The sequence below is a fragment of the Kogia breviceps genome, chromosome 10 (genome assembly GCF_026419965.1).
Source record: "Kogia breviceps isolate mKogBre1 chromosome 10, mKogBre1 haplotype 1, whole genome shotgun sequence".
Lineage (NCBI taxonomy): Eukaryota > Metazoa > Chordata > Mammalia > Artiodactyla > Physeteridae > Kogia > Kogia breviceps.
In genome coordinates this window covers 86,797,780-86,821,900 of record NC_081319.1, presented here as the reverse complement: position 1 = coordinate 86,821,900, position 24,121 = coordinate 86,797,780, and the positions used below count along the sequence as shown (strand labels likewise).

General features: G+C 41.0%; 1 protein-coding gene, 10 non-coding genes and 1 pseudogene across 11 annotated transcripts; 3 read left to right on the top strand and 9 right to left on the bottom strand.

Moving 5' to 3' along the window:
* Positions 1-1,793: 1,793 nt before the first annotated feature.
* Positions 1,794-2,105, bottom strand: LOC136794928 (histone H4). Its single transcript, XM_067043163.1, has one exon. It carries the CDS (start codon positions 2,103-2,105, stop codon positions 1,794-1,796), a length of 312 nt encoding a protein of 103 aa, XP_066899264.1.
* A 197-nt stretch (positions 2,106-2,302) lies between these two features.
* LOC131764230 (histone PARylation factor 1-like) lies at positions 2,303-18,318 on the bottom strand (annotated as a pseudogene).
* On the top strand, positions 3,021-3,092 carry TRNAM-CAU (transfer RNA methionine (anticodon CAU)). Its single transcript has one exon. It is a non-coding gene; the product is annotated as a tRNA-Met (tRNA).
* On the top strand, positions 5,848-5,920 carry TRNAR-UCG (transfer RNA arginine (anticodon UCG)). Its single transcript has one exon. It is a non-coding gene; the product is annotated as a tRNA-Arg (tRNA).
* TRNAS-GCU (transfer RNA serine (anticodon GCU)) lies at positions 8,637-8,718 on the bottom strand. Its single transcript has one exon. It is a non-coding gene; the product is annotated as a tRNA-Ser (tRNA).
* On the bottom strand, positions 11,578-11,649 carry TRNAQ-UUG (transfer RNA glutamine (anticodon UUG)). Its single transcript has one exon. It is a non-coding gene; the product is annotated as a tRNA-Gln (tRNA).
* On the bottom strand, positions 12,139-12,210 carry TRNAQ-UUG (transfer RNA glutamine (anticodon UUG)). The gene has a single exon. It is a non-coding gene; the product is annotated as a tRNA-Gln (tRNA).
* On the bottom strand, positions 13,273-13,354 carry TRNAS-UGA (transfer RNA serine (anticodon UGA)). Its single transcript has one exon. It is a non-coding gene; the product is annotated as a tRNA-Ser (tRNA).
* TRNAM-CAU (transfer RNA methionine (anticodon CAU)) lies at positions 13,783-13,854 on the bottom strand. Its single transcript has one exon. It is a non-coding gene; the product is annotated as a tRNA-Met (tRNA).
* On the bottom strand, positions 14,270-14,340 carry TRNAG-GCC (transfer RNA glycine (anticodon GCC)). The gene has a single exon. It is a non-coding gene; the product is annotated as a tRNA-Gly (tRNA).
* An 894-nt stretch (positions 18,319-19,212) lies between the features above and the next one.
* TRNAW-CCA (transfer RNA tryptophan (anticodon CCA)) lies at positions 19,213-19,284 on the bottom strand. The gene has a single exon. It is a non-coding gene; the product is annotated as a tRNA-Trp (tRNA).
* A 1,969-nt stretch (positions 19,285-21,253) lies between these two features.
* TRNAR-UCG (transfer RNA arginine (anticodon UCG)) lies at positions 21,254-21,326 on the top strand. The gene has a single exon. It is a non-coding gene; the product is annotated as a tRNA-Arg (tRNA).
* The last annotated feature ends 2,795 nt before the right edge of the window (positions 21,327-24,121 follow it).

The window sequence follows — 24,121 nt, the reverse complement described above, 5'->3', positions numbered from 1 at the left end:
TATGACCATATCATTTAAAATGTCACCTCCTTCCTCCATACTTTAATGCCTTTCCCAGCTTCAGTGGTCCTCATAGCACCATCTTACATACTGTTTTACCTGTTTTGTTTGTGCCCTCTCCAACAAAATAGAAGCCCCATGAATATAGATACATTGTTTTGTTCACAGTTGTTCACTGCTATAATTCCATAGCATCAGACAGTGCCTGGTATATGCCATGTGCTCAATTTTGTCTGTTTATTAAATTAACATCGTTATATGAATTTGTTTCCTCAAACCAGTGCCTTAGCTCAAATAACATCTGATCCTCTTCATATTTAAGCACCAGATCCCATATCTTTAAAACAGATGAGATTCCAAATGACTCCATTGATTTCTGGCTCACAAAGTATCACCCTACAAATTACTTGCAGGCCACAAGGAGGAAAAACCTGCTTTTACAAAGAAACTAATCACCCTAAAAGAGTAATTGATCTATCATATCGAATCTGGATAACCCCGACATCAAGTGCCTCTGATGTACAATAGTATTTACATACAATCATCTGTAACTGTTCCTTGACAAGAAAATTAACGTGATTTCAGTCAAGTCTAGGGAAAATCACTTGTAGGGCATTCAGGGTACAGAAGTCAAGAAAATAACCCCATCAGGAAACAAGCCAAACCAAGAAATCCTATAGGCCAGGTCTACAGCATATCAATATCAAAAAACTAAAGATCAAGGAGGAGAGAAAACTTGTAGATTAAAAGACCTGAGACAAAAAAAAAAAAGAAAGAAACCTGAGACTGAAAAGGCATGATTGCATCCTCCTAAGCAAACCAGATCTCTAAGACATTTGGGGGCATAACTGGGATTTGTTACTGTGAACCCAGTATTAGGTATTAGGGAATCTGGTTTTAGTTTGGCAGTGATTATATGGGAGCTTTTTTTAAAAATAAAAAAATAGTGCCTACTTAATTTGAGGTAAAATATATATTGCCTGTGTAGTATTTATTAAAATCATGTCTACTTAACTGTCAAGCTTAGGTGACATTTATGTTGTTCATTAAGTAACATACTTCTTATCGGCTTTTTAAAGTTTTCTTAACAGAAAGTCAGAACATAGTGTTTTCTATGCCTAGCAACACGTGCTAGCTCTCCCCGTCTATGCATTTAAATTTTACCCCCAAAGCACTGGTACAAGGGTTTTAAGTCTGCAGAGCCCCGAAGCAGGGTCACACTCCAGCAGAGCTCAGGAGCGCGCCCCCGCACAAGGGGCGACCCGCCCCACTCGTAAATTCGCCTTTGTTCCGGGCCCCGCTTTCCGCCACGGGCGCGGGCTTTCTTTGTTCCTCGTCCTCGCCGCCATTTTGAGCACGGACCACAGGCGGGGGAAGGGAGCCTCACATCACTACATCGCGGGCAGTGTAAGCCGACTTCTCTCCAGTATTCAAGCACTATGCATACACGATTTCAAACTTGAAATACACCCGAACTTAAGTGGAACCTTTCTAGGGAAGACGGCTCTGCGAGTTTCTTCACTGCCCCACGAAACGTTAAAATGCCCAAACTTACACCCGAAACTACTTCCACAAAGCAGAAACATACACAGATCAGCTAACTTCCACTCTCCTAAAGTGTAATCTAGAAATGTAAAAGCACGAAAAATAACTCTTGACTAATTAAGTGAAGTACACCTTATAAAAAGCAAGCAAAAAGAACAGCAAAAAGTGCTAGCTCTTTCATCGAAACATTTGGGCGGCCCTGAAAAGGGCCTTTGGTGGTAGATGTTAAATCTCTGAAAAAGAGCGGCCTAACCGCCGAAGCCATAGAGAGTACGTCCCTGGCGTTTGAGAGCATACACTACGTCCATGGCGGTGACGGTCTTCCGCTTGGCGTGCTCCGTGTAAGTGACCGCGTCCCGGATCACGTTCTCCAAAAACACCTTCAGTACCCCGCGAGTCTCTTCGTAGATCAGACCAGATATGCGCTTGACCCCACCTCGCCGGGCCAGACGCCGGATGGCGGGCTTGGTGATACCCTGGATGTTGTCGCGCAAAACCTTACGATGGCGCTTAGCGCCCCCCTTCCCCAGTCCCTTACCACCTTTGCCTCGTCCAGACATGACTACACTGCTCTGACAATTTTCAAAACAGCAACAGAAATCCCGGGGCAATTCCCTTATATGAGCGGGCATCGGACCGAATTGAAGACTGAAAGCGCGCTCGCGCGCACTTTCATTGAGCCCGCCGGCCCCTCTCCTCGCGGCCCAGTTCTCGATGACGTCATGATTATTTACTCCCCGCCCGCCGAATGTGCGCTTCACGAAGGAGTCTCCAGCAGGTCCTCCGTCCCTAAGTGGTATTTTTCGGACCTATTTAACAGCTGCGTCAGACTAAAAATGTTAATTTTTTTTTTTTTTACTAATTATCTTTTGCTGCTTGGGATGCTTTGGAACGGTTGCTCAGGAGCCTTGGCCCACACGACCGGAACTGCTGCAACCTTCGCTGCAATGCGGAGCCCCGCTTTGCCCTCAAGTTTACGGTGCTTCCAGCATTACTCCTTCCTACAACAAAATCCCTTCAAACCGAAACTCCCGCTCCGGAGGACTTTAAAAACTGCAAGACTTCACCCTCTCCATCACGAAGCCAAGGGAAATCTGACCAAAAGGATTTTCTTCCCAAAGGCAAATACATGGTTGGTTAGTGATTCTGTGGTAGAATTCTCGCCCGCCGCGCGGACGCCCGTGTTCCTTTCCCACTTGTTTTCGTTTCCTTCCCTGTTTATGAAAACCTGTAATTCTCATTTAATTATCTAACCACCCCTCACCTCTGCGCCCAGTAACTTAACTCTGTTAATGTTTACTTTTCTACTCCTCGTCGTTTCCTCTGATTTTGGTAGCGACATTATTCCAGAGACTTGGCAACTTGTAGCCAAGGAATTGAAATAAATAGGCGCCTCCTTACAGTTTTCTAATTTAGAGGCCCAGTCACCTCTGAATAGAGTTAAGAGTATTATTAGGAAACGTATTTTACTAGAGAGCAGAGTGGCGCAGCGGAAGCGTGCTGGGCCCATAACCCAGAGGTCGATGGATCGAAACCATCTTCTGCTATTTTTCCTTCGGCAGTTAATTAAAATTGTGTAACTTTGTTTCACAGTAAGGAAAAAAAATAAAATGGCGCCCCACCTTTTTTTTTTTTTTTAATTTAATTCTGGAGCTAAAATGACTCCCTGAAAATAAACGTGAAACCGTTTACGTAATTTCTTCCGGTTGCCAAAGTAACCGTGCTATTTTATCATGACAGTTCTCGTTGCCCTATGAAGCTGCGAAAATGTTGAATTAAACTGAGGGCAGGGATGGAAGGCGAGATCTTGAGTTACATTTCCTTGTATAACATAATTCGGAAAGCACTACTTTTAGGTAATTGTGGCCATGTGGTTAAGGTGATAGACTAGAAATCTCCTGGGCCATCCCGGCACAAATTCTTTGCAACTATACTAGAGTTTTAATCTTTGGAGTAAATAAGTAGCAGTTTGGGACAGAGTGCAGAGTTTGCGTGGCCATGATTGTACTTTGACCTGAGAAAACCACTTCGGCGGCTACTGGTAAATGTGTCTCTACCCTCTACCTTGCTTTACAATCTCTAACAGAACTATTTTCTATGCTCATTTCTAAAATATATGTGTGGACTGCTTTATCGTTTTCTCTCTCTCAGAAAGGATTCCTATTCATATATTTATGTGTTAGATACTGTGCTAGGCGCTAAGAAAAGGCATTAAGTAGCCTACAGTGTAGACATGCTTTTAAACAAGTAAATACGTATGTATTGTACAAGTATGTATAGTACAGCTATTTCTTTAAAAAGATTGTACATTAAGTGCAATGGAAACAAGGGAAAAGGACGGTTGTTTCCCTGTAGCCCTACTACCACTACCAACTACCACTCAGTAGTTGGTGATTCGCTGGAAGGAGTCACATGAATCAACATTTACCCAAGGTTAAGATTCATTACAGCAAAGGAAAAAGTGCAGACACACACAAAAAAGATATACACAAGGAAATACTAGAGAAGGCTTTCTTGTCCTCCATCTTCAGGGATGGCACGGATGCTCTTTCTTGCTTGAGGGGAAAAGTCATGGAAAGCAACACACCAGTCATGGTCAAAAATTATTTGGGATGGATTTCCTTGCCGATAATCTTCTCAAAGATGGAGTCTTCAACAGATCCACTTCAATATGTATATTCACAATGTTATGTATGTATACATATAAAATCCTGATTTGACCACTCCAAACTTGGATGTTAAGTGCACAACTCAAACTTAATATGTCCAAACAGAATTTATCCTAACCCCACACACACCACTCCCAAAATGCTCCTTCCTCTCCTCCTGTGGTGGTCTCCATCTCAGTAAATGGAAACTGTTGTTAAAGCAAAAAATCGTGGAGCTATGTATGACTTCTCTATTTCTCTCACACCCTCAATCCAGTCAGCAAATCCTTCAAAACATCCAGAATTCAACCACTTCTTACCACTTCCACCAACACTACCCATGATGGTTTAGCCACCATTTTCCTGCTTCCAGGAAGAGAGAAAGAGAAAACAAGTCCATGTTCAAATATTTTCAGGAGAAAAGGATATTTTTGTTAAATAATCTCCACCTTAAAAGATAATCTCAAAATTCAAAAACATATGTATATGAGAAATTCAGCACATTTTTAATGAGCCCCTACTGTTCCCCACATGTTATTCCGTGGACAGGGAAGAAAGACTGTGTGAAAGGGCCCATTTCTGGGCCCTTAGCAGAAAGCTGCTAATTTACTAGTCAAGAAAAGCCAAGACCTACCACAAATAAGACAGGAAGGCCAATGCTCCCAGGGTCTAGAATTTAAGAAAATTAAGGCAATGCCTAATGTGTAGACTAATAATGTTGACATTATCTTCAAACGAGGTGCATAAGGTCACAAAGATTCACTGAAAAGCTTAAAAGAAGCCATCCAAAATATAACTTTATATCACATCATTGGGCCAAGCCCTCTACAAAACATTATAAATTCTATAAATATTTTAACCATAGAATGATTTTATTGTAACACGTTTTTGTGTTGATTCATCTATTAAATGTAAAAATTGTCACAGGCAACATTTTTGTAATTCTACCATAGTGCTTATTTCTTAATATATGGAAGCCTCAAATAATCGTAATGGCATTGGACTCCCTAAACCCTGAGAAACGCCAAAAAAAAAAAAAAAAAGCATTCTCTTTTCAAACAGATAGAAGTATACTGTGAAAAGTGCTTTGATGTCATATTATGACAATCAGAGAAAATACTAGAAAACCATGGGAAAGGGGAAATTGTTATGCCTGGGGGCCTGCAGATATCCATGCCAGGTGACAAGACAATCGTGTAGATGCTGCCTTATGTAGTAAGACTGCCTTCTTACTGACAACTGTCCAGGAAGACATCCCAAGTACCTAGAGTTTGAAAATTGCGAGCGTGACTGAATATTAATAGGGAAGAAACTCTGAGTTCTCTTATTTAAAAATATCCCTCGATGCAGGCAATATGCAATATTTTGGCATCCTTTGGGTGCCATAAACTCCAGGTTTTCTGCTCGGGAGTCGTACAGTCAATGAGTTTTCCCTCCATGGAGTACCCAAGACCGAAATAATTGTCAATTCTTACCCTTTACAAGGCCCTACTCCTTGGCCCGAGAGAACCTCCGTATCTCAAGTTTCTATTTTTCCAATGACAGCGCCGGCGGCGTGTGGGCCATTGCCTTTTTATCATTACGTAACTTTCACGACTCAGAACAGGGCAGAAAACTTACTTCTTAAGTGTCGCAGCAAGACACTCTCCTCGGGGACCACGTGGCCTAACGGATAAGGCGTCTGACTTCGGATCAGAAGATTGAGGGTTCGAATCCCTTCGTGGTTAGTGTCGCATTTTATGCCCTCTTCTACTAAATCGATAGCCAGCCACATCTCATGGGTAGGCGGTAGGAAATTTTCTTCCTTCTCTATTTTAAAGAGGTTATTCTCAAAAGCCTTGGGAGAACCAGTGTAATGAGTGGCTGGAAGTCAAGACCGAAATAAGGCCTTCCAATAATTTGGGGCTCTCAAGCTCTCCCCAGATTTGGATCTGAGCTCCTGAGTTTCATTTTCACAGGCTCGACTTGTCCTTGAATAGGGAATTCCGATCTGTAAACGGAGCTCTCTCGAACTGAGCCCCCAGTGGGTAGCACGGGAGGAAACCTGCTGCTTCTCCTTCCCCATGGCTTCGCCCAAGGCCACAACCTCTTCACAGTTCTCTTCTAGTCTGGGTTCCGGCTGCTGGAATCTGTCACTGGTTTCCACTCTTCCCCTATCTTTTCCATCTTAACTTTCTTGTTTTCCTTTGGTCTTGCTGCCGTCAAAAGGATGACAACAGCTTACATTCAAACCTAAATTACAGAACAGAATACTAAGGTCATTGAAAGAGCCGGACTGTTCGAGGAGTGTGTATACAAACAGGAAGGCAGAGAACATAGCTGGGCAAAATATACAAAAACATTTTTCCGTGCTTAAATAACTGAATTGATTAATAATTTAGGATGAAGAAAATCTCACTTCCAAGTGATGACTTCCTGGTGAAACATGGTGTTTTCAGATTCAAACGTTGGTTCAAATCACATGGAGGCTTAACTCTTTTCTACTTAACGTATTCCTCTTTCCTTCTCTCTTTGGTAGTTAAGGCAAAAACATACCCTTTGGGTTTAAAAGAGGTGAGGGGCAGAGGCAAAATTGCTCCAGATCTACCTCCCTATTTTGGAAACAATACAAGAGATTAGTACATTTTAAATGATCCGTTAATGTGTATTAACAGGAGTGACAAATACCCTAAGGTATATTCTGCCTGGACAAAGTTTCAGTCCCTTCCATGTCACCATCATGAACACACACACACACATACACATACACACATATACAATATGCCTGTGTTTATTTTATAAATATCTGTTGAATGTTTACAGTGTGCAAAGTTGGAGAGACAAGGATATAAAAGAGTGGTACCCCTACAACCTTATTCTCAAACAAGGTAACATGGGGTTGAAGGGACAAGAGGGATAAGACTGCTCAGGCATCCAATATCTCTGATTCTTTTTTGGAGAAAATTCAAAAATATAAAAAGCATATCACCCAATTCCTCAAGACCCCACTTTGGTCTCCAATCTGGATCGGCATTTCCTGAGTTTTTATTTTCAAGATAGAATGGGTTAAAATTTGTGAACTATCTTTGAATCACAGGTACTACATAAGCCATATATTGTTAGGTAAAATTCAAAAACAAATTTTACTTCAAAATTTGTGCTTCATAGGTCTCTGTCCTCAGGAGCCTTTGGCTCTGCTGATCTATGACAAGTGTACTTCAGAAGGATTTTCCAGGTATGAAAAGTCACAATCCCAGTCACTGGATTTGAACATGTTAGAAATATCTTATCACCTTAACCACTTGATCTTAAAGAACTTGGTTCCCATGAACCTTAGTAAGGAAACGTTGGTTGTATGATTTTTTAAAAACAATTTGTCTGATCTCTACCTCAGTTTTCTCATCTGTAAAAATAGAGACAGGTGATGGGGGGGGGGGTTCAGAGAGATCATCTTTACGGTCCCTTGAAATTTGTTATTCTACACCGTTCACTCAGCCCTTTGCTATAGTTTACTATAGGGTGAAAAGAGGTAACTGGTGTGATTTTATGGTATTATGTGCTAAAATTAAGATATAAGTGGCAGAAGATGATCAAAGAAGGAAGAAACTAATAGAGGCTGGAACACCTGGAAAAGATCTTTGATTAAATTCATTCATGTAAAATACAAAGAGGAGAGTGATGCTTTCATCTGAGAATTCATGGAAAAGGTACATTTGATGTGGGTCTTGCAAGAGGATTTTGCAGCAAGGGAGCAGACTCTCCAGGCAGAAGGAACTACTTGAGCAAAAGCAGAGCATGTGAACAGCTTCAGCTCTTGAAGACGGACCAGTGGTCAGATAAAACTAGAGTTTGATGAAGAGTTTGGGAGGATAGGGAGTGATAAGGTGTAAAGAGGGAGCGCCTTGGACCTGGAAACGTGTCTAGAATTTAAGAGGAAAAAAAAACAAAAAAATCAACAAAAACTGCGGAGACAGGGAACCAAAGCTGGGGAGCGGGTGGGAGCAGGGAGTGAAGAGAGGCGAATGGCCAGTGGTTCTCAGCCCAAGAAACCCATCAGAATCACCTGTGGCCCCTGCAGCCACGCCTGGACGTCACCCTCGGAGATACTGATTGAACTGTGCCGAGGGGTGGAGGAAAGGTGGACATCTTGAGAAAACTCCCTAGTTGCTTGTAATTTGCTACCAGTGTTAGGAACTCAGGCAGGAAGATGGGCTGGGTGGGGAGGGGGTCAACAAGGGTAACGGAAGTCAGAGAGACAGAGATCAGTTTTTGACAACGGTGGAGAAGCTGGGGAATACGTGAGCACACCTGTGTCTGAGCAGAGGCAGCAGAGTTTGATTCTTAACTCATCCACGTGACGTGACTCAAACTCTAATCTCTCTATAAAAGGGGCTAAAAGTAACGTTCTTGAGAGTGAAAGTTATACTAAAACCACAGGTCCCACGTTACAGCGGGGAAGTTGAACGACGAGGATGGGATTCGAACCCACGCGTGCAGAGCACAATGGATTAGCAGTCCATCGCCTTAACCACTCGGCCACCTCGTCACTTGCGTAGGAGTTTTTTGATAAAGTTGTATTTCTTTATTCAACAGCGTTCCATTTGCCAAATTATATTATTATTTTGCTTGCTTTATTATTATTATTAATGAAGACAATGTCTTTCCTCCCTATAAATGGCTCTCTTGCTTTGATAAAGGAAGAAAAAATAAAGAAGGGACTGAGGTCCAGCCACTGAGGAAAATAGCATGAAGGATCCTCAAAAAATTAAAAATAGATCTACTTTATGATCCAGAAATCCCAGTTCTAGGTATTTATCCAAAAGAAATGAAAACAGGATACTAAAAATATATCTGCACTCCCATGTTTATTGCAGCATTTTTCACAATAGCCAAGGTATGGAAAGAAATTGTGTCTGTAAATGGATGAATAGATTAAAAAAATGAGGTTGTGTATATATATATATATATATATATATATATATATATATATATATATATATATATATACACAAAGGAATATTATTCAACCATGAGAAAGAAGGAAACTCCTGCCATTCACAATGACATGGACCTTGAGGGCATTATGCTAAAAGAGGCAAGTCATACAGAGAAAGACAAATACTATATGATGTCACTTATATGTGGAATCTAAAAATATGTTGCCTTACATGGTAAAAGTGATTTTGCAGATATGATTAAATTAAGGATTTCGCAATGGAAGATTATCCTGGATTATCTAAGTGAACCTAAAGGAGGATCAGATTCATTAGTAGGAAACATGAGTGCAGAAGCAAGAGGTGATACAAGGAAGAGGCCACTAGGTGAAAAAAAGCAAGGAAACATTCTTCCCTGAAGTCTCCAGAGGGAACGCAGCCATGCTGACAACTTTATTGTAATCTTTTGAACATCAGAACTGTAAGAGAGTAAATTTGTGTTGTCTTAAGTCACTAAATTTGTGGTAATTTGCTACAGCAGCAATAGGAAGCTAAGACAGAGGTTCTAAGGCACTGACATGACTGGGGCTTAATAGGTGGAAGGAAGCTTGCAGAACTTTTTCTGGAACAATTTTTAGAAACCAGAGGCATTCATGGGGGCTCTTGTTTAGCTGTCACAGAGCACTGAAGGATACATGTTCAAACTGTGGAGAGAGTGAACAGAAAGAATTTAGAGGCCCGCTGACAGCTGGGGCTGCTGTATTCAGAGACCAGAGGGTTAGCCATCACACCATGGGACCTTGGTATAACAAACCTTCAAGGTTAAGACTTGTATACTAATGCATCTGGTCTGTTGATCTTTAAAATGTTTTAGCATAGATTCAATCTAAGGAATATTAAGAGAGAGCCTCCTCTAAGGAGGCAGTGGAGGCTCTCAGATGACTACGATAGCTAGGGTCTCACTCTATGGTTTGGATATTTTCAGGTCTGTGTTCAGAGTTCTGCAGCCTACAGAGCATTTGCCTGAGTTCCAGAGGAGAAAAAAGTCACAGGTGGGGCCTGTGACATATGACCTCTTAATCACCCAAGCACGTAATTGACTTATAGGGATCTGATTGACTTTAGGCCGGCACCAGGCAAAGCAAAAAACATCAAGAGGAGAGATTTTAGGGGGGAGGTGAGGGTGATGGGGAGAGGGAAATTTTCAGTATCCAGAGGAAAGAGCAAGGAGTTGGACGTTGATGGGAGAGAAGAAATGCAAGTCTAAGGGAGTGTCTATACATCAGAGTGTGCTCCTGGTTAGGAAAAATGTGAGGGCAAGGTCACCAAAACTGAGACAAGTCCACTGAGATTTGAGGTCCAGGCGCTAACCATTACATCATGAGGCCCTTGAAGTTAGGTCTCTACCGAAAGACTGATGTGTACTCCTAACAGGTCAGTTTATCTTCAAAATAAAGTAGGCAACACATAAGCTTGTGGAGTTTGAACAGAGCCTCTCATGGGTACAGCTGTAAGATGCACTCAACAAGAGTACTGCTGTGTAGTAGGAACTTTCTCAGGACAGTGTTAGTGTTTGGAAGCCGATGGAGCACTTTAAGTAGCCTCCAGGAAAGGAAGGACCTGAATTAGAGGGACTGTAAGACATGAACACCTAATCATTGGAACCAGGACTCTAATTTAGCAGAATCTGAGGAACTCTGGGCAAAAAGCAAAAAGGGCCATCAGGTATAAGGGGAAGTAGGGCTAGAATCCCGGAGGAAGGTAATCAGAGACAATCTTCTCTTGGCCAGTGGCTCTGTGTTGCTTTGGTTGTTGACTTGGAAGTAACTAGCAGCGCCTACAGCCAGATATGTACATCTGGCTAACGATTTAGGAGAACCATAGGGGGAAAATTGCTAAGATGCTGCTGAGGTCCCAAAGAGATTTGGACTCAAATTGCTGGATTCAGAGTCCAGAGTGCTAACCGTGGTGTCCTTACATGAGGAACTTTCTACTTGCTACTGCAATTTATATATATATATATAATAAATGTATAAAAACTATATAGTACATATAAGTTATATATATAACATATATATTATATGTTATTATATATAACGTACATATATAAATTATATATATAATTTATATAGATATATATTCTTACATTAGGCTGATAGGTTTTGAGGAGGCTTCAGAGAAGAGAAGATTTGAGAGAGGGGCCTCTGAGACATGAAGTGTTAAGACCCTGAGCATACAAATTACTTAGGATCTGACCGTGTTCTGGAACCCAGGCAAGAGTAGTTGTCGTGAGAGTGAATGGTGCTCCAAGGGGCCCGAAGGGTGTACTTTACAGGAGTCCGAGAAGAGAGCAAGTAAGGATGCTCCTCGGGAGAAGGAAACCTGAGTGGGAAGGTTATGCTCAGAAACCAGTGTACATTATCGATTTCAGGGAAACACGGAGGAAATAGGCTGGCCACAAAAACGAAAGTAGGTCCCACCGAGATTTGAACTCGGATCGCTGGATTCAAAGTCCAGAGTGCTAACCATTACACCATGGGGCCACCACTTACCGAGAAATTTATGAATATTCATTAAGAGTCTGCTATTCTATTCAGGGTTTTATGGACTATCGTTTTCATTTAAAAAAAATATTCATAGAGAATCTGCTGTATGCCAATCAGCAGAAGCTCCAAGTGAACCGTGACGACCAGGGTTCACAAGCACTACGAACTTCTCAGGACCCAGTTCGTGTTAGAAGCTGATGGAACTTGAACCCAGGACTGAGGTCAGGGGTGGAAAACGTGAATAGTCACCCAGGGGATAATCTAAATTACGAGGATCGGAGGAGATTCTGTGGCCTAGAGAAGGAGGAGGAGCAAGAGAGGACAGATGTAGAATCCCAGAGGAAAGGGTAGGAAAGCTGTTCTGCAGGACAGTGTCTCCTTGCTGACGGGGATGGGGTATCTTGTGCAAGTGCTTAGGTGTCTCTAGCCTCCTCGAGGTACCACGGTGATTTAAGAGACGAGGAGGGAAGACACTAAAAGGCAAGCAGGTCCCACCGAGATTTGAACTCGGATCGCTGGATTCAAAGTCCAGAGTGCTAACCATTACACCATGGGGCCCGTACCGTTTACTCGTTTCACGCTTTTAGGAACGTGTCTGCTGTGCGTCGTATGCGCTTCATTGGAAAGATTTGTGTTAGATGAGCGAAGGCCTCACCTTCAGTGCTCTGCAATGCGAAAAGCCTAGCAGAGCTCACTTTGCTTGGAATTTTTTTCTCAGGGCCCCCGGAGGGTTTGAGTACCGGCGTTCCTTGCAAAATCAAAACTGTGCCTTTACTGAATTTCTAACCTGGGCCATGAACGTTTGTCTACATATGGTGTCAACACTTAAAAATCCCTTAGGACATGTGTGAATATAGAAAACGTAAGAAGAAAAAAGAAGTTCAAGATAAGATAGGAAATTACTGGTAATTCCTGGAATAAGAAAGAACTTCTTCCTTTTTGAATATTTTTACATCCTTCTTTTTGCTTATCCGCATTTACTAATGGATTGACTGTAAGTTTAATACAAGATGAATTTTTGTTATATTTACTCTTATTTATGTTGCATATACTGTATGTATATGTATTAGAGTTTTAGCGAGCAAAACAGTTTTGTTGTTGTTTTGAAATTAAGCCAAAATCAAAAAACAGTTTTGAAAATTCTTTAACTGGTACTTCCTCCCTACAATCTAGCCTCCTAAGTGGAATAATAAGAGGGCTCCAGAAAGAGGAAATATTGGAAATTTCTGTTTGAGATACTGATTCCCAAACATCAAAATACTCACGAGTGGAATAGTGATGCACTGGATATACCCAAATTCTTGGAAGAACATCGAAAAAATAGACGCAGGCGAGGTTCGGAAGTCAGACCTGAGCTGAATTTCAGATAGGGAGATTGCAATTCAAAATGAATTAAAGCCTGAGCATTTTTTCAGCATATTTGTGATGGTCTCAGAAATCCCTAGCGTTTACCAAAGTAATTTTCAAAGACTTTCTCTACATACAGTTATACTAAAGGACTAGAACTACCTGCTTCCAAATTTTATGGAGAAAGATAATAATCAATAAAACAATATATTCCGTGTTGTTTTACCGTTTCTATAGCTGGTACATTTTTTATCTGGAGGGAAAACAAAGCTCCGTAGCCGGCAGGATTCGAACCTGCGCGGGGAGACCCCAATGGATTTCAAGTCCATCGCCTTAACCACTCGGCCACGACTACATAACTGACTAATTTCTCTAGATATATTCCCATGAGGAATAATATCTTTCCTCTTACAAACGTGCTTTAATTTCGACAACACTTCTGGAATGCCTGTCATCATGGTAAAAAAACTCAGCAATTTGCAGATTGAGATGTTGGTTACAGACGTAATTACAAATTGTAACACTTGTCTGACTTACAAGATGCCAAAGACCTTACCAAGGCCACATTCCAATCCCTAAGAGGTGTAGTGGTCTCCAAATCTGAGAGATCAAGTTACCAGACATAATGAATAAGATTTACCTCTGTTAAAAACGGGAAATATGCGTTTTTAAGAAACCACTTCGGGGATTCTTACACATCCCGAACTGTCTCACAAGCTCGATCTGATGGTCTCTTGTAATCTTTATCTAAAACGAAGTTTCAATCAAGGAAAACGCCAACGCTAGCAGAGGATGGTTTCGATCCATCGACCTCTGGGTTATGGGCCCAGCACGCTTCCGCTGCGCCACTCTGCTAATATACACCCGTGAGCTTTCAATTCGTATATCAAGGGGATAAATTTTGGTACTTTCTTGTCTCTGAGAGATTGTGAATATCTATGGCTGTAAGAGTAGGAATACTATATTTATGTCCACACGTGGCTACACTCCACCTCCAAATACTACCGACTTAGAATTCACCTTCGAAAGACTTCTATCAATTGAGGTAGCAGTTTCCTTGAGCTCGGACAAGATGACTTTCCAGGTTATTAGAAAAGCAAATGCACACCAACGGGTACAATTTATAAAGTTGAAATTGTAAAAGGAGGATTAACTTTGGCTTCTCTCAGCCACATCCGGATGCCAGAAGCGTAATTATCTTAAAATATTTTTTGTTTGTTGTTTTTCAGGGAAAATGTTTTACTCGGCAGCCGGGGGAAAAAGAGAAGACTGCATTGGCCGGGAATCGAACCCGGGCCTCCCGCGTGGCAGGCGAGAATTCTACCACTGAACCACCAATGCCCTCTCTCCCAGGTGTTTGCTTGTCTTCATATAGTTATAATTATATTGTCCCTAAACTGTTAGTAAAATAGTGAACATGTGTGTTCTTTTCCCTAGGATTTTCTTAAATCCAATTAAATAAAAGACTATATCTAAATTTTCTAGGAAAACCTGTGAACTAGAAGGAAGCTGAAACTGCTGATATGTGACTCTTGGAGGCTTTTGAAAATGAAAAACACCTATAAATACCCGACATCTAAAAATATCTTTCTCCATCCCTCCCTCAATTTATATCTTTAATGAAAACACTTTCTGAAAATCTCTCATTTAGGATGCAAGCAAGTTCGGTTAATTACTAGGCCAAAGTTCTCAATTCAAGTTTGAAACACCAAGTTACTTCATTTTGGAAAAAAGACCTTCTATTGTCCTTCTGTTTATGGAGACCCAAGTTTGCCACGGAGGGTATTGTCAACGGAAGCAGGATAACAAAGAAAATAATAAAGGTAAAAAAGAATTCTCCCAATTCCTTCTCCTTACTTGCCCCTGGAAAGGATGACCACCATTTGCCGAGGTCTCTGTGGCCCTTTGGAACAAAAAGCCAAAAGGGGCCTGGAAATAAATAAGAGTAATCATCTCTGTTTTTCAGGACTTTTCAGTTCGTTTGGAGAAAAAACCAACAAGAGAAAACCATTGACGATCAATGAAAATAATGTCCTGAAATGAGTCTTGAGTTTGGGCTTTAGGAAAGTAATGGACTCTAATAACCTGGATTATAAAGCATGTGAAAGCCAGGAGGTTTTTCACTCTAGTTTCTGTCTCTTCACCTCTTCTTCAGAATAAAGACGTTGTAGTATTTATTTGGCAGCTGTGATTAGGATGCTTTGAAGGGAAAGAATTGCAGAAAGACTTTTAGCAAATTAGGAGGTTATTAATGTTGCTCTTAAAGGAAGAATTTGGGCCATAAATTAGGTTTCACCAAATCCTAGCAACAGAATAACACATAACTGAACAGTATGAGAGATACAAATAAACTTGGTCAAGTTACCTAATTTGTTTGTTTACTCATACGTAAATGGAGCCTAGCAGTAGTTGACTTACATTCCTCTAAGGACTGTAAAGATATTGTAAATTAAAATGATGCCTATTAAAGCCTTGAAAAATAGTATAAAACCACCAGATAAATATTAGCTACTGATTTTTTATTTCATGGAACTTTTTAATGAACCACTGAAAGTCAGAAGTTGTATCTTCTATTATAAACAGATCAGTATAATGATCATAGATGGTGTTCATGTTAGCTGTACTGAATTAGTTGCATAGTGTAGACTCTTCTAAAACAAATATCTAAAGTATATTCTTTATGTGTGATATAAAAATAATCTTTACAATGTTCACTCTATTTCCTCAGATTTTATTTACCATTTCTCAAATGCTACCGCCTCAAAATGTCACCAAAAACCTCACCAAAAGAACAAAGCTACGTTTATTGGACAAGAGAGAACACTATCTCAGGAGTCTTAATAGTGTCTCAGAGGGGAGAGGAAAAAGTTTAGCTATTTAGTGAGATTTTCAAAATCTGGATTTTTTGGTGAGTCTAAGTAGTAAGGACTGGATAAGGATCATGATATATTTTAGGATTGGTAGACACAGTTAGGAGATGATTTTGAGGTAGAATGTTGTATTTATTATCTATTGCTGTATAACACATTGGCCTAAAACTTAGTGGCTTAAAACAACAAAAATTTACTATCTCATATTTTCTGTGGGTCTTAAATTCAGGAGTGGCTTACCCAGGTTGGGTGTCTCTTACAAGATTGCAAACAAGATGTTGAGAGAAGTTGCAGACATCTGCTTACTTGGGGCTAGAGAATTTTCTCCTTCTTCTCCCCCTCCCCCTCCTTCTTCTTCCTCTTCCTCTTCTTCAGTGTGTCCATCAATTTACTCCTCTGTATTCCTTAAAAACAAAATAAAAATCACAAGTTTAATACCAATGCTTTAAGTTGGTCTCTATTTTCTTTACTTCTATTTGCCAGATGATCTTCAATGATTTCTGGGAAGAGATTCCTCTTCAACAGATTACATACAGGAGGTAAAAGCTGGCCAGCAAGTTTATGAAAATAATCTGAGCTCTAGCAAAAGAGGTCCATTCCCAACTCAAGCCCCATGCCATAATCACATTCATCATTAGCAAAATGCAGAGAAGTCGTAATTTCCTGAAAGGGGGCAAAAATTTGTAGTCTCTCTTCATCACTTGTTGCCTCAACAGTTGTCTTGCAAATTCTCTTGAGGTTGGCATCTGTTTCAGGGAGCTCTCTGTACCCAACATCATTTCTATTTACTGGGTCAATCAAGCCAGCACCAGGAATGGTCTTTGTCACAACTTTCTTATCTCCCTGGTTTCTTATCTCTCTGGCTGATTCTGTGAGCTTTTCATCTGTGTCTTTCAAGACACTAGTTTTCTTTTTATCTGTTACTTCTTTAAGCCTTTTCATCAAAAATAATTGACTGCAACAAACACTTTATCTTCATTTTGAACAATTATATAATTTTTCTTTGCTTCATTTGTGCCCACATATACAGGAGGTTCATCGGGAGAATTCTTGAATTACCTCATGTGGAACTGAGTTTTATTATCTCCAATAAATGGTGTGGTACTCAGGAGTATCATAGTACTATTTCCCCTTAAGGTTAAAATTCAGCCTTGCTGATTTTTTCTTCATTTTATGTTTTTTAGCAAGGACATCATAAGGACCCAGCAATTGAATAAAAAGCTTGCAGACAGTGAGTCAGTCGGTTTTTTCAGGATCAAGTTCTTCATAGAACTTCCAGAAGTGATAGAAATCGTGAAGCAGAGAAAGCTTATAATGCTTTTCTAGTTCTTTTTAAAGATCACCAGAGATATCAGCTTCATTTACTCATCTTCACACCAACTGCTTTTTCACACTGTTGCCCCTCTCCAACCTGCCCGTGCTTCCTGTGGCTGGCTGCCAACCATTCTGGAGAATTCTCTTCTAAACTCAGTCACTTGGCTATTGAATTGAAACTCCAGTTTTTCACCACATGGGCCTCTCCATGGGGGTATCCTCCTGACAGGGCAGCTGGCTTCCATCAGATCAAGTGGTCCAAGACAGAAACTTGAAGAAGCTTCAACCTCTTAGTACTTAGTATGACAATGCCAACTTCCACATTATTCTATTCACTCAAAGTAAGCCACCAAGTCCAGCCCACACACAAGGGAGGAAAATTAGTCTCCATGTCTTGAAGGAGTGAACATGTTTTGAAACTAAAGCAAGCGCTGGAAGAGTACTGCATGTAGTCTGGTAAACTGTCATTTGATGCCTTCTATTAAGAAGTTGATGGATCTTTCAAGAGATTCCTGGAATAAACAATAAAGTTCTTGGAATAAACAAAGTTAGGTGCAATTTTTATTTTTCTGAGCAAGAGTCCCCTTCTATTGGCTGTTAAAACCTACTTCCTAGTGTTCTGAATTTTTTTAATGAAGGTTTGGTTTGACATTTTATGGAAATGATATGTTGTCTTCCACACCGAAACAGATGAGAATATAACATGCCCTTATCAAATAAATATTGGAGTCAATAAATATATAATATATAAGTATGTCACATACCCTAACTAGATGATATGCTGGGGATTGAGGTAGAGAATGAGACCAAAATTCTTGGCTCAAGATAAATCTAGTGAAAAGAGAAGAGCATATAGAAAATCTAAAATTGGGAAATCCATGTGTGAGATAGAGTAAAAATGTCATTTATGAAAATCAGTCATCCAGACCTGATTACTACCTTGTCGTGCCCACCTGTTATAAGTTTTGGACCTCAGATTTACTGGTAAAGCAAACTCAGTGAAATTATCACCTGAAGGGAATTAGGCCCTAGAAACTGATTCTCACTAGACTCACAGGATCCTGATGTTACAAATCAGAATACAATTCATTAATATAGAAGGGAGTTTATAACTCTTCAAGACTGGAATACTCATAGCCACAATTCAGATCGCCTTGATCCTGGTCCTGAGGCTCTCTAGAGGCCAACTTAGTAATAAGAAGGAGGCCTTATGACATACCATTGACAAGGACTTCCTCTTTGACCAAACTTTACTCAGGCTCCTCTGAGCCCTCCTCTCTGCTAGGCCTTCAACTTGGCCTACTGAGTCCAATCTTAGCAAGAATCCTGCTAAGCCAGTTTATTGAGAATCCCTCTACGCTTGATAACTAATCAAGCTCCTGTTTGTAATTTTCCATCCTCTGACCCCCCCCTCACCCTGTCCACTTGCTATAAATCCCCAGCTGTCCTTGCTATTATTCAGAGTTGAGTTCAGTTGTGTACTGGAGTCTCTTACTAGCCTAGCTTGAATAAAAATCTGTCAGATCCTTTTAAACAAGTGTCCAGTGCAATTTCTCTTTAACACTCTCAGAGGAAGAGAAAGTAACACCCTGCCCTGGGACGGAGCAACACCATTTGAGGAACTGAAAGAAGACGTCTGTGACAGGGTTAATCAGAACGGTTGCTTCTTATTTTGTTTGAAGCTGGGGAATGTCAGGACAAGATTTGCATTTTTTAAAAGAAAAGCATAATAAGAACACTGATCTAACTGAGAAAGAGGAGGTCTGGGTAGAGGACTTAAGAGGTTCATGTCAATATCCGGGCAAGACATATGATGGAAGGAAGGAGGCCTTTGTGGTAACGAAGAGAAGAGGATACATGGGATATTAACACTTTAGGAGGTAAAACTCACAAACTCCCTGCTCAGATTGGGAAAGGGAGGGGCGGGGTGGGGGGAGGGGGAGGGAGGAGGAGGAGAAGTGTCCAGGATGATTCCAGGTTCAAGAGCGCCGAGGGTGAGCCCCTCTACCCAAAAGGCAACTCACGATTCTGACCCCGACGTGACTTGAACACGCAACCTTCTGATCTGGAGTCAGATGCGCTACCTTTGCGCCACGAGGTCACACGAAAAAGTAACCTCCCTTCTCACTTAGAATTTAAATAATGCTTTCTCCTCACCCACAGGCTCTAAAGATTTATTCCTTTTTATTGGTAGATTTGATCATTTTTCCTCGCCACTATTCATAGCTTCGCTAATGCTTGGTGGAAAAAGATAAGGGATTAACCAGATTAAATATTAATCCAAAAAGCCCAAGTGCTCCATGTAGGGGAAACTCAGTGGTTTCTCGTGTTCGATCTTTCCACTTGTCGGGATTCTCCTGTTTTGAGAAAAACTGTGTACGTACTGAGTTTAGATCCGCAATGAAACAGGAATAAGAATTGCCACGATGTTCGAACTACCACTTTTCCTATAAATTCACTAGACTTCTCCTCTTCTGAGAAAGACTACCAGCCTTGCACTGCCCTGCGGTGTCAGGCCTCGCCTCCCACTCTCCCTCCCCTCCTTTCTCAGCTCTCGCCTGACCTCATTCTCAACCTGGTGACAAACTGCTTTATCCTCAAAAGCCCAGCGTAGATGGCATGTCTTCCCGAAACCCTCACTTCTCAGTGGGATTCCTTGGGCCTTCGGGTCTCTACAGTGTACACGTGCCATTCAGTTCACAACAACTCGAAGCAAATTGCTAATATTTACTGAGTTCTTGCCATTTTCTACCAGCCCTGTGCTAGTAGATCTTCCTCCAGCCAGTGATTCTTAAAAAGTGCTCGCGACCAGGAGCAGGTGCATCAGCTGGGAACTTTTCGGCAATACAAGTCCTCGGCCACACCCCAGGCCTACAGAATCAAAAACTCTGGAGGCAGACCCCAGCACTCTGTGTTTTAACAAGTCCTCCCTGATTGTGACGCAGGGAAAAGTTTGAGAATCACTGCCCCAGCCTAGCCACCCGAAACTCTGCTCACTCCAAAAAAAAAAAAAAAGATTAACTTTCAGTCTTCTTCCAAGATGGTGGAGGGGCAATGTGGTATTAGTTTGCTGCCATAGCAAAGGACCCCAGATTGAGTGGCTTAAGCAATCTCACAGTTCTGGAGGCTAGAAGTCCGAGAACAACCCTGTCAACAGGTTCGTAGATGGCAGTCTCCCTGCGTCTTCAGGTGGTCTTTCCTCTCTGTGTCTGTGTCCTGTTCTTTTTTTTGATAAGGACACCAGTCATTGTATCAGGGTCCACCCATATGACCTCATTTTACTTTAATTACCTTTTTTAAAGCCCTGTCTCCAAACAAAGTCACACTCTGAGGTACTGGGAGTTAGAACTCCGACATATGTGGGGTATGGGGGAGACACGAGGACACAATTCAGCTCCTAGCAGGCAGTTCCCAGGTGAAGCTACTGCTGACAGTTCCTGAGCCTGGCATGGAGCGTGAGGATGGAGGTTTTGTGGTGTAAATCTCATAGCCTCTTCGCTTTTCCTGTACGACCTCTTTGGGATTCAGCCTTCTCGGGTCTGACAGGTCAACTATCACACTTCAATCGGCTTTCCAGGTTACATAATTTTGTTGCTATTATCTCCTCTCCCGAACTTTTGGTCCAATTTGAATTTATGTTTTAGAGTTGTTTTGAGTGGGATTTCTGGAGTGCACAAAAGTAAATTCTTGTCTTTCATCCACAATCTTTACCTGAAAGCACCGCAAGGCAGCGGTGGTTCCCTGAGTATATAAAGCAATCCGGCTCGATCTTTTCCTCTCCTTCATCTCTCAGCTCAAGCGTTCCTTCCCTGCTGTGGCCTTTCTCCCTGATTTCCATCAAAAGGTAAAGCACTCTATTATTTGTTATTATGTTATAACTCCTTGGTACGTCGGTTGGAACTTTGCAGTACTTTTGACTGTTAGGTTCAATTTGTTTCCCCAGCTAGACTGTAAGATTTTTGAGGCGTTGGAAATGCTTTCGTTTGCAAAAGTAATTTCGGTGTTGCAATTATAGTTGAGATTATTTTCTTTGAACGAATTATCTAAACAGAATAACATTATCACTGCGAGACCACGTGGCCTAATGGATAAGGCGTCTGACTTCGGATCAGAAGATTGAGGGTTCGAATCCCTTCGTGGTTGCTATAGGGTCAACCTATTGCTACTTTATATAAAACTACCTGAACACATGCTGTAGAAAACACTTCTTAGTTAAACCCGGTAATCGACATGCATGGTGATCATTCTTAATAAAACAGTTTTCTTAGTTAAACCAGGTAATCAGAAATCTCCTTTTCATCTTGATACTTTTATACTCCATGTACCTCCGCTCCACACCCTTTCCTTTGTTTTTTGTTTCTTTTTACCCGTCCAGTGTCTGCTTATCTCTGTCTCCACAGTATCCACCAAACTGTCGGTTCTCGGTTCTCCCGGTCTGCTCTCCGCAAAATTTGGTCTGCGGACCAGTGGCAACGTCCGGGAGATTCTTAGAAATGCAAGGTTTCCCAGCCAGTCCCAGTTCCGTCTCAGCACTACACTTGAACTGCAAAATTAGAATTTAGGAAGTGGGGCTCAGGAATCTGGGTTTTACCCAGCTACCCAAAACTGAGTCCTATACACACACGAGTGTGAGAACCATTCTGGACCTTATAGCTGCATAACGTCTCTCAGGTTCTTCCAGCCCACTCGACGATGGTGCAAATACCTCAGACACAGCCTTTCATGATTTAGCGCCAACTACCTGCGTTCTTTTTTGTTTTTTGTTTTTGCAGGTGCAATTTGCTTCCTCGGAGATGGGGTTGATTTAGTTATCTTTACAACGAGATTTCTCCATTGGACACTTAGTCCATCAGCTTACTTTATTTTTTGAATGTACATTTTTTGTTGTTGTTGAGGTATAGTTGATTTACAATATTATATTAGTTTCAGGTGTACAACATAGTGATTAAAAATTTTTATAAGTTATACTCCATTTAAAGTATAAAATATTGGCTATATTACCTGTGCTGTACAACATATCTTTGTAGCTTATTTGTTTTATACATAGAAGTTTGTACCTACCTGCCTTCTAAGACTGTTACAACAGGGGAAATGTGAAGCTGCCATAGAACCCCGAGGGAAGTCCGGGCTGCAGGGAAAGGCAAGAAAAAGGTCAACAAATTTGCCAAACTGCCTTCTAACAAATGCAGGAAAATGGTAGAAGACTCACCATCTGTAATCCTTAGAGAAATAATAGACCCAGGAAAAGAGCATTAATGATCTTAAAACACTTAGAAAAATGTTATTGGGAAACAATATGTGTGCGGTCAAGTATCACCCCAAGATTATTTTCTAGCTGCAAAGAGAAAAAGAAAGAGCCCTGGGGGCACTACTTTATCTTCACCATCAGTGGGGTATCCTGAGAAGTGCCTCCTGATGTGAAGTACTATACAAAGTGCACAGTGTCAAGCCCATAATTTTTAACCTGAATCTAATGTAAGCCATCAAAGGGTTCTAACCAATCATTTAGACTTAACTTCTAGTTTAGAGTAGAGGAAGAAGCTAAAAGTTGCCATGAGGAATCAGTGAGACAAATTCAGAATGTGGGACATTTTAGAAGAGGCTTGGACTTTTAAAAAAGTCAATGTCAAAACAATAACAACATCAACAGAAAGCTGGAAGGCTGTTCTAAACTAAAAGGAACTAAGGAAACATTACAACCCAAAACAGTGAATGAACTTTGGTGGGATCTGGGTAAGAGAAACTGGCTCCAAAAGACATATTAAAGAAATTTAAATAAGGATGGGATATTAGATGTTTTTATAAATAATTGCTAGATTTTTTTAGTTATGATAATGGTATTGTGGTTATATGAGACATGTTTAGATGATACACATTTATGTATATAGGGTACGATGTCTTCAAATGAATTTCGTATGATTCAACAGAAAAAGGCAGATAAGACTAAGAGGGCAAAATGTTAACAATTATTGAATCTGGGTGGTGGCTATACAGATAATTCCTTATTCTTTCAACTTTTTTAAATGTTTGAAAATTTTTATAATAAAAGTTTAATTTTTAAAAAAAAGCTTGACAGATGCTGTCCTGTTTAAAGAAAAGCTCTGACGGAAGAGCACAGGGTTCCTAGGACACAAAACAGAGGCTCAGCAGCAAGAAACCAGCACCCTGTGAGGAAGGGCAGATCCTTTATGCCTCAGGAGTCCAGGCTCCCTTGACAGAGTGGCCAGAAAGAGAGATGAGAAGGTTAGATAGATGCCCGTGATGAGGGCCTCCTATGCCATCTGTGATCTCCCCCGCCAGCTACAGAGTAATTTTAAAGACTTTAAAGGAGGGAACGGACCCAATCTGATTTGCGTTCTCGGATGAACACAGCAGTTAGTGTTGACATAGCCCTACCTACGTAATCTGCCCTAAAGTACGTCTCTGGTGTTATCTCTTGTTGCTGCCCCTCTCTGTACGCCTCCAAAAAGCAACGTTCCAGCCAGACAGCACTTTCTTCCATTTCTCCCCTATTCTATGAGGTTTAAGTCTAGACCACCACTCCCCTCTCCAATTTTGCTCACTCCCACACATCCTTCAGATCTGAGTTTAAATATGATTCATTCCACATATATTTACTGAGTGTCCATTTGCCCATTCAGAAGTAATAAAGGTATAACTAGAATATTTCTTCATGAAAATTGGAGTCTAATGAGTGACTCTCTCCAGGCAGCCACCTAAGATATTCATGACTGGGATCTACATTTTTCCGTGGGCTACTACGGCACAGTGGACCTCTCACTTGTCATACTCAATGGTAAATGTTTACTTCTGTAATTGTTTATTCTAGAAATCGCTCAGAAGAGTGGCCACACTGTTCTTGCTCTCCACTGAATGAGCAGCACCTAGCCAAGTGTCTGGCATGCGATTGTGCCCAGAAGAAAAATTTTGAAACAATG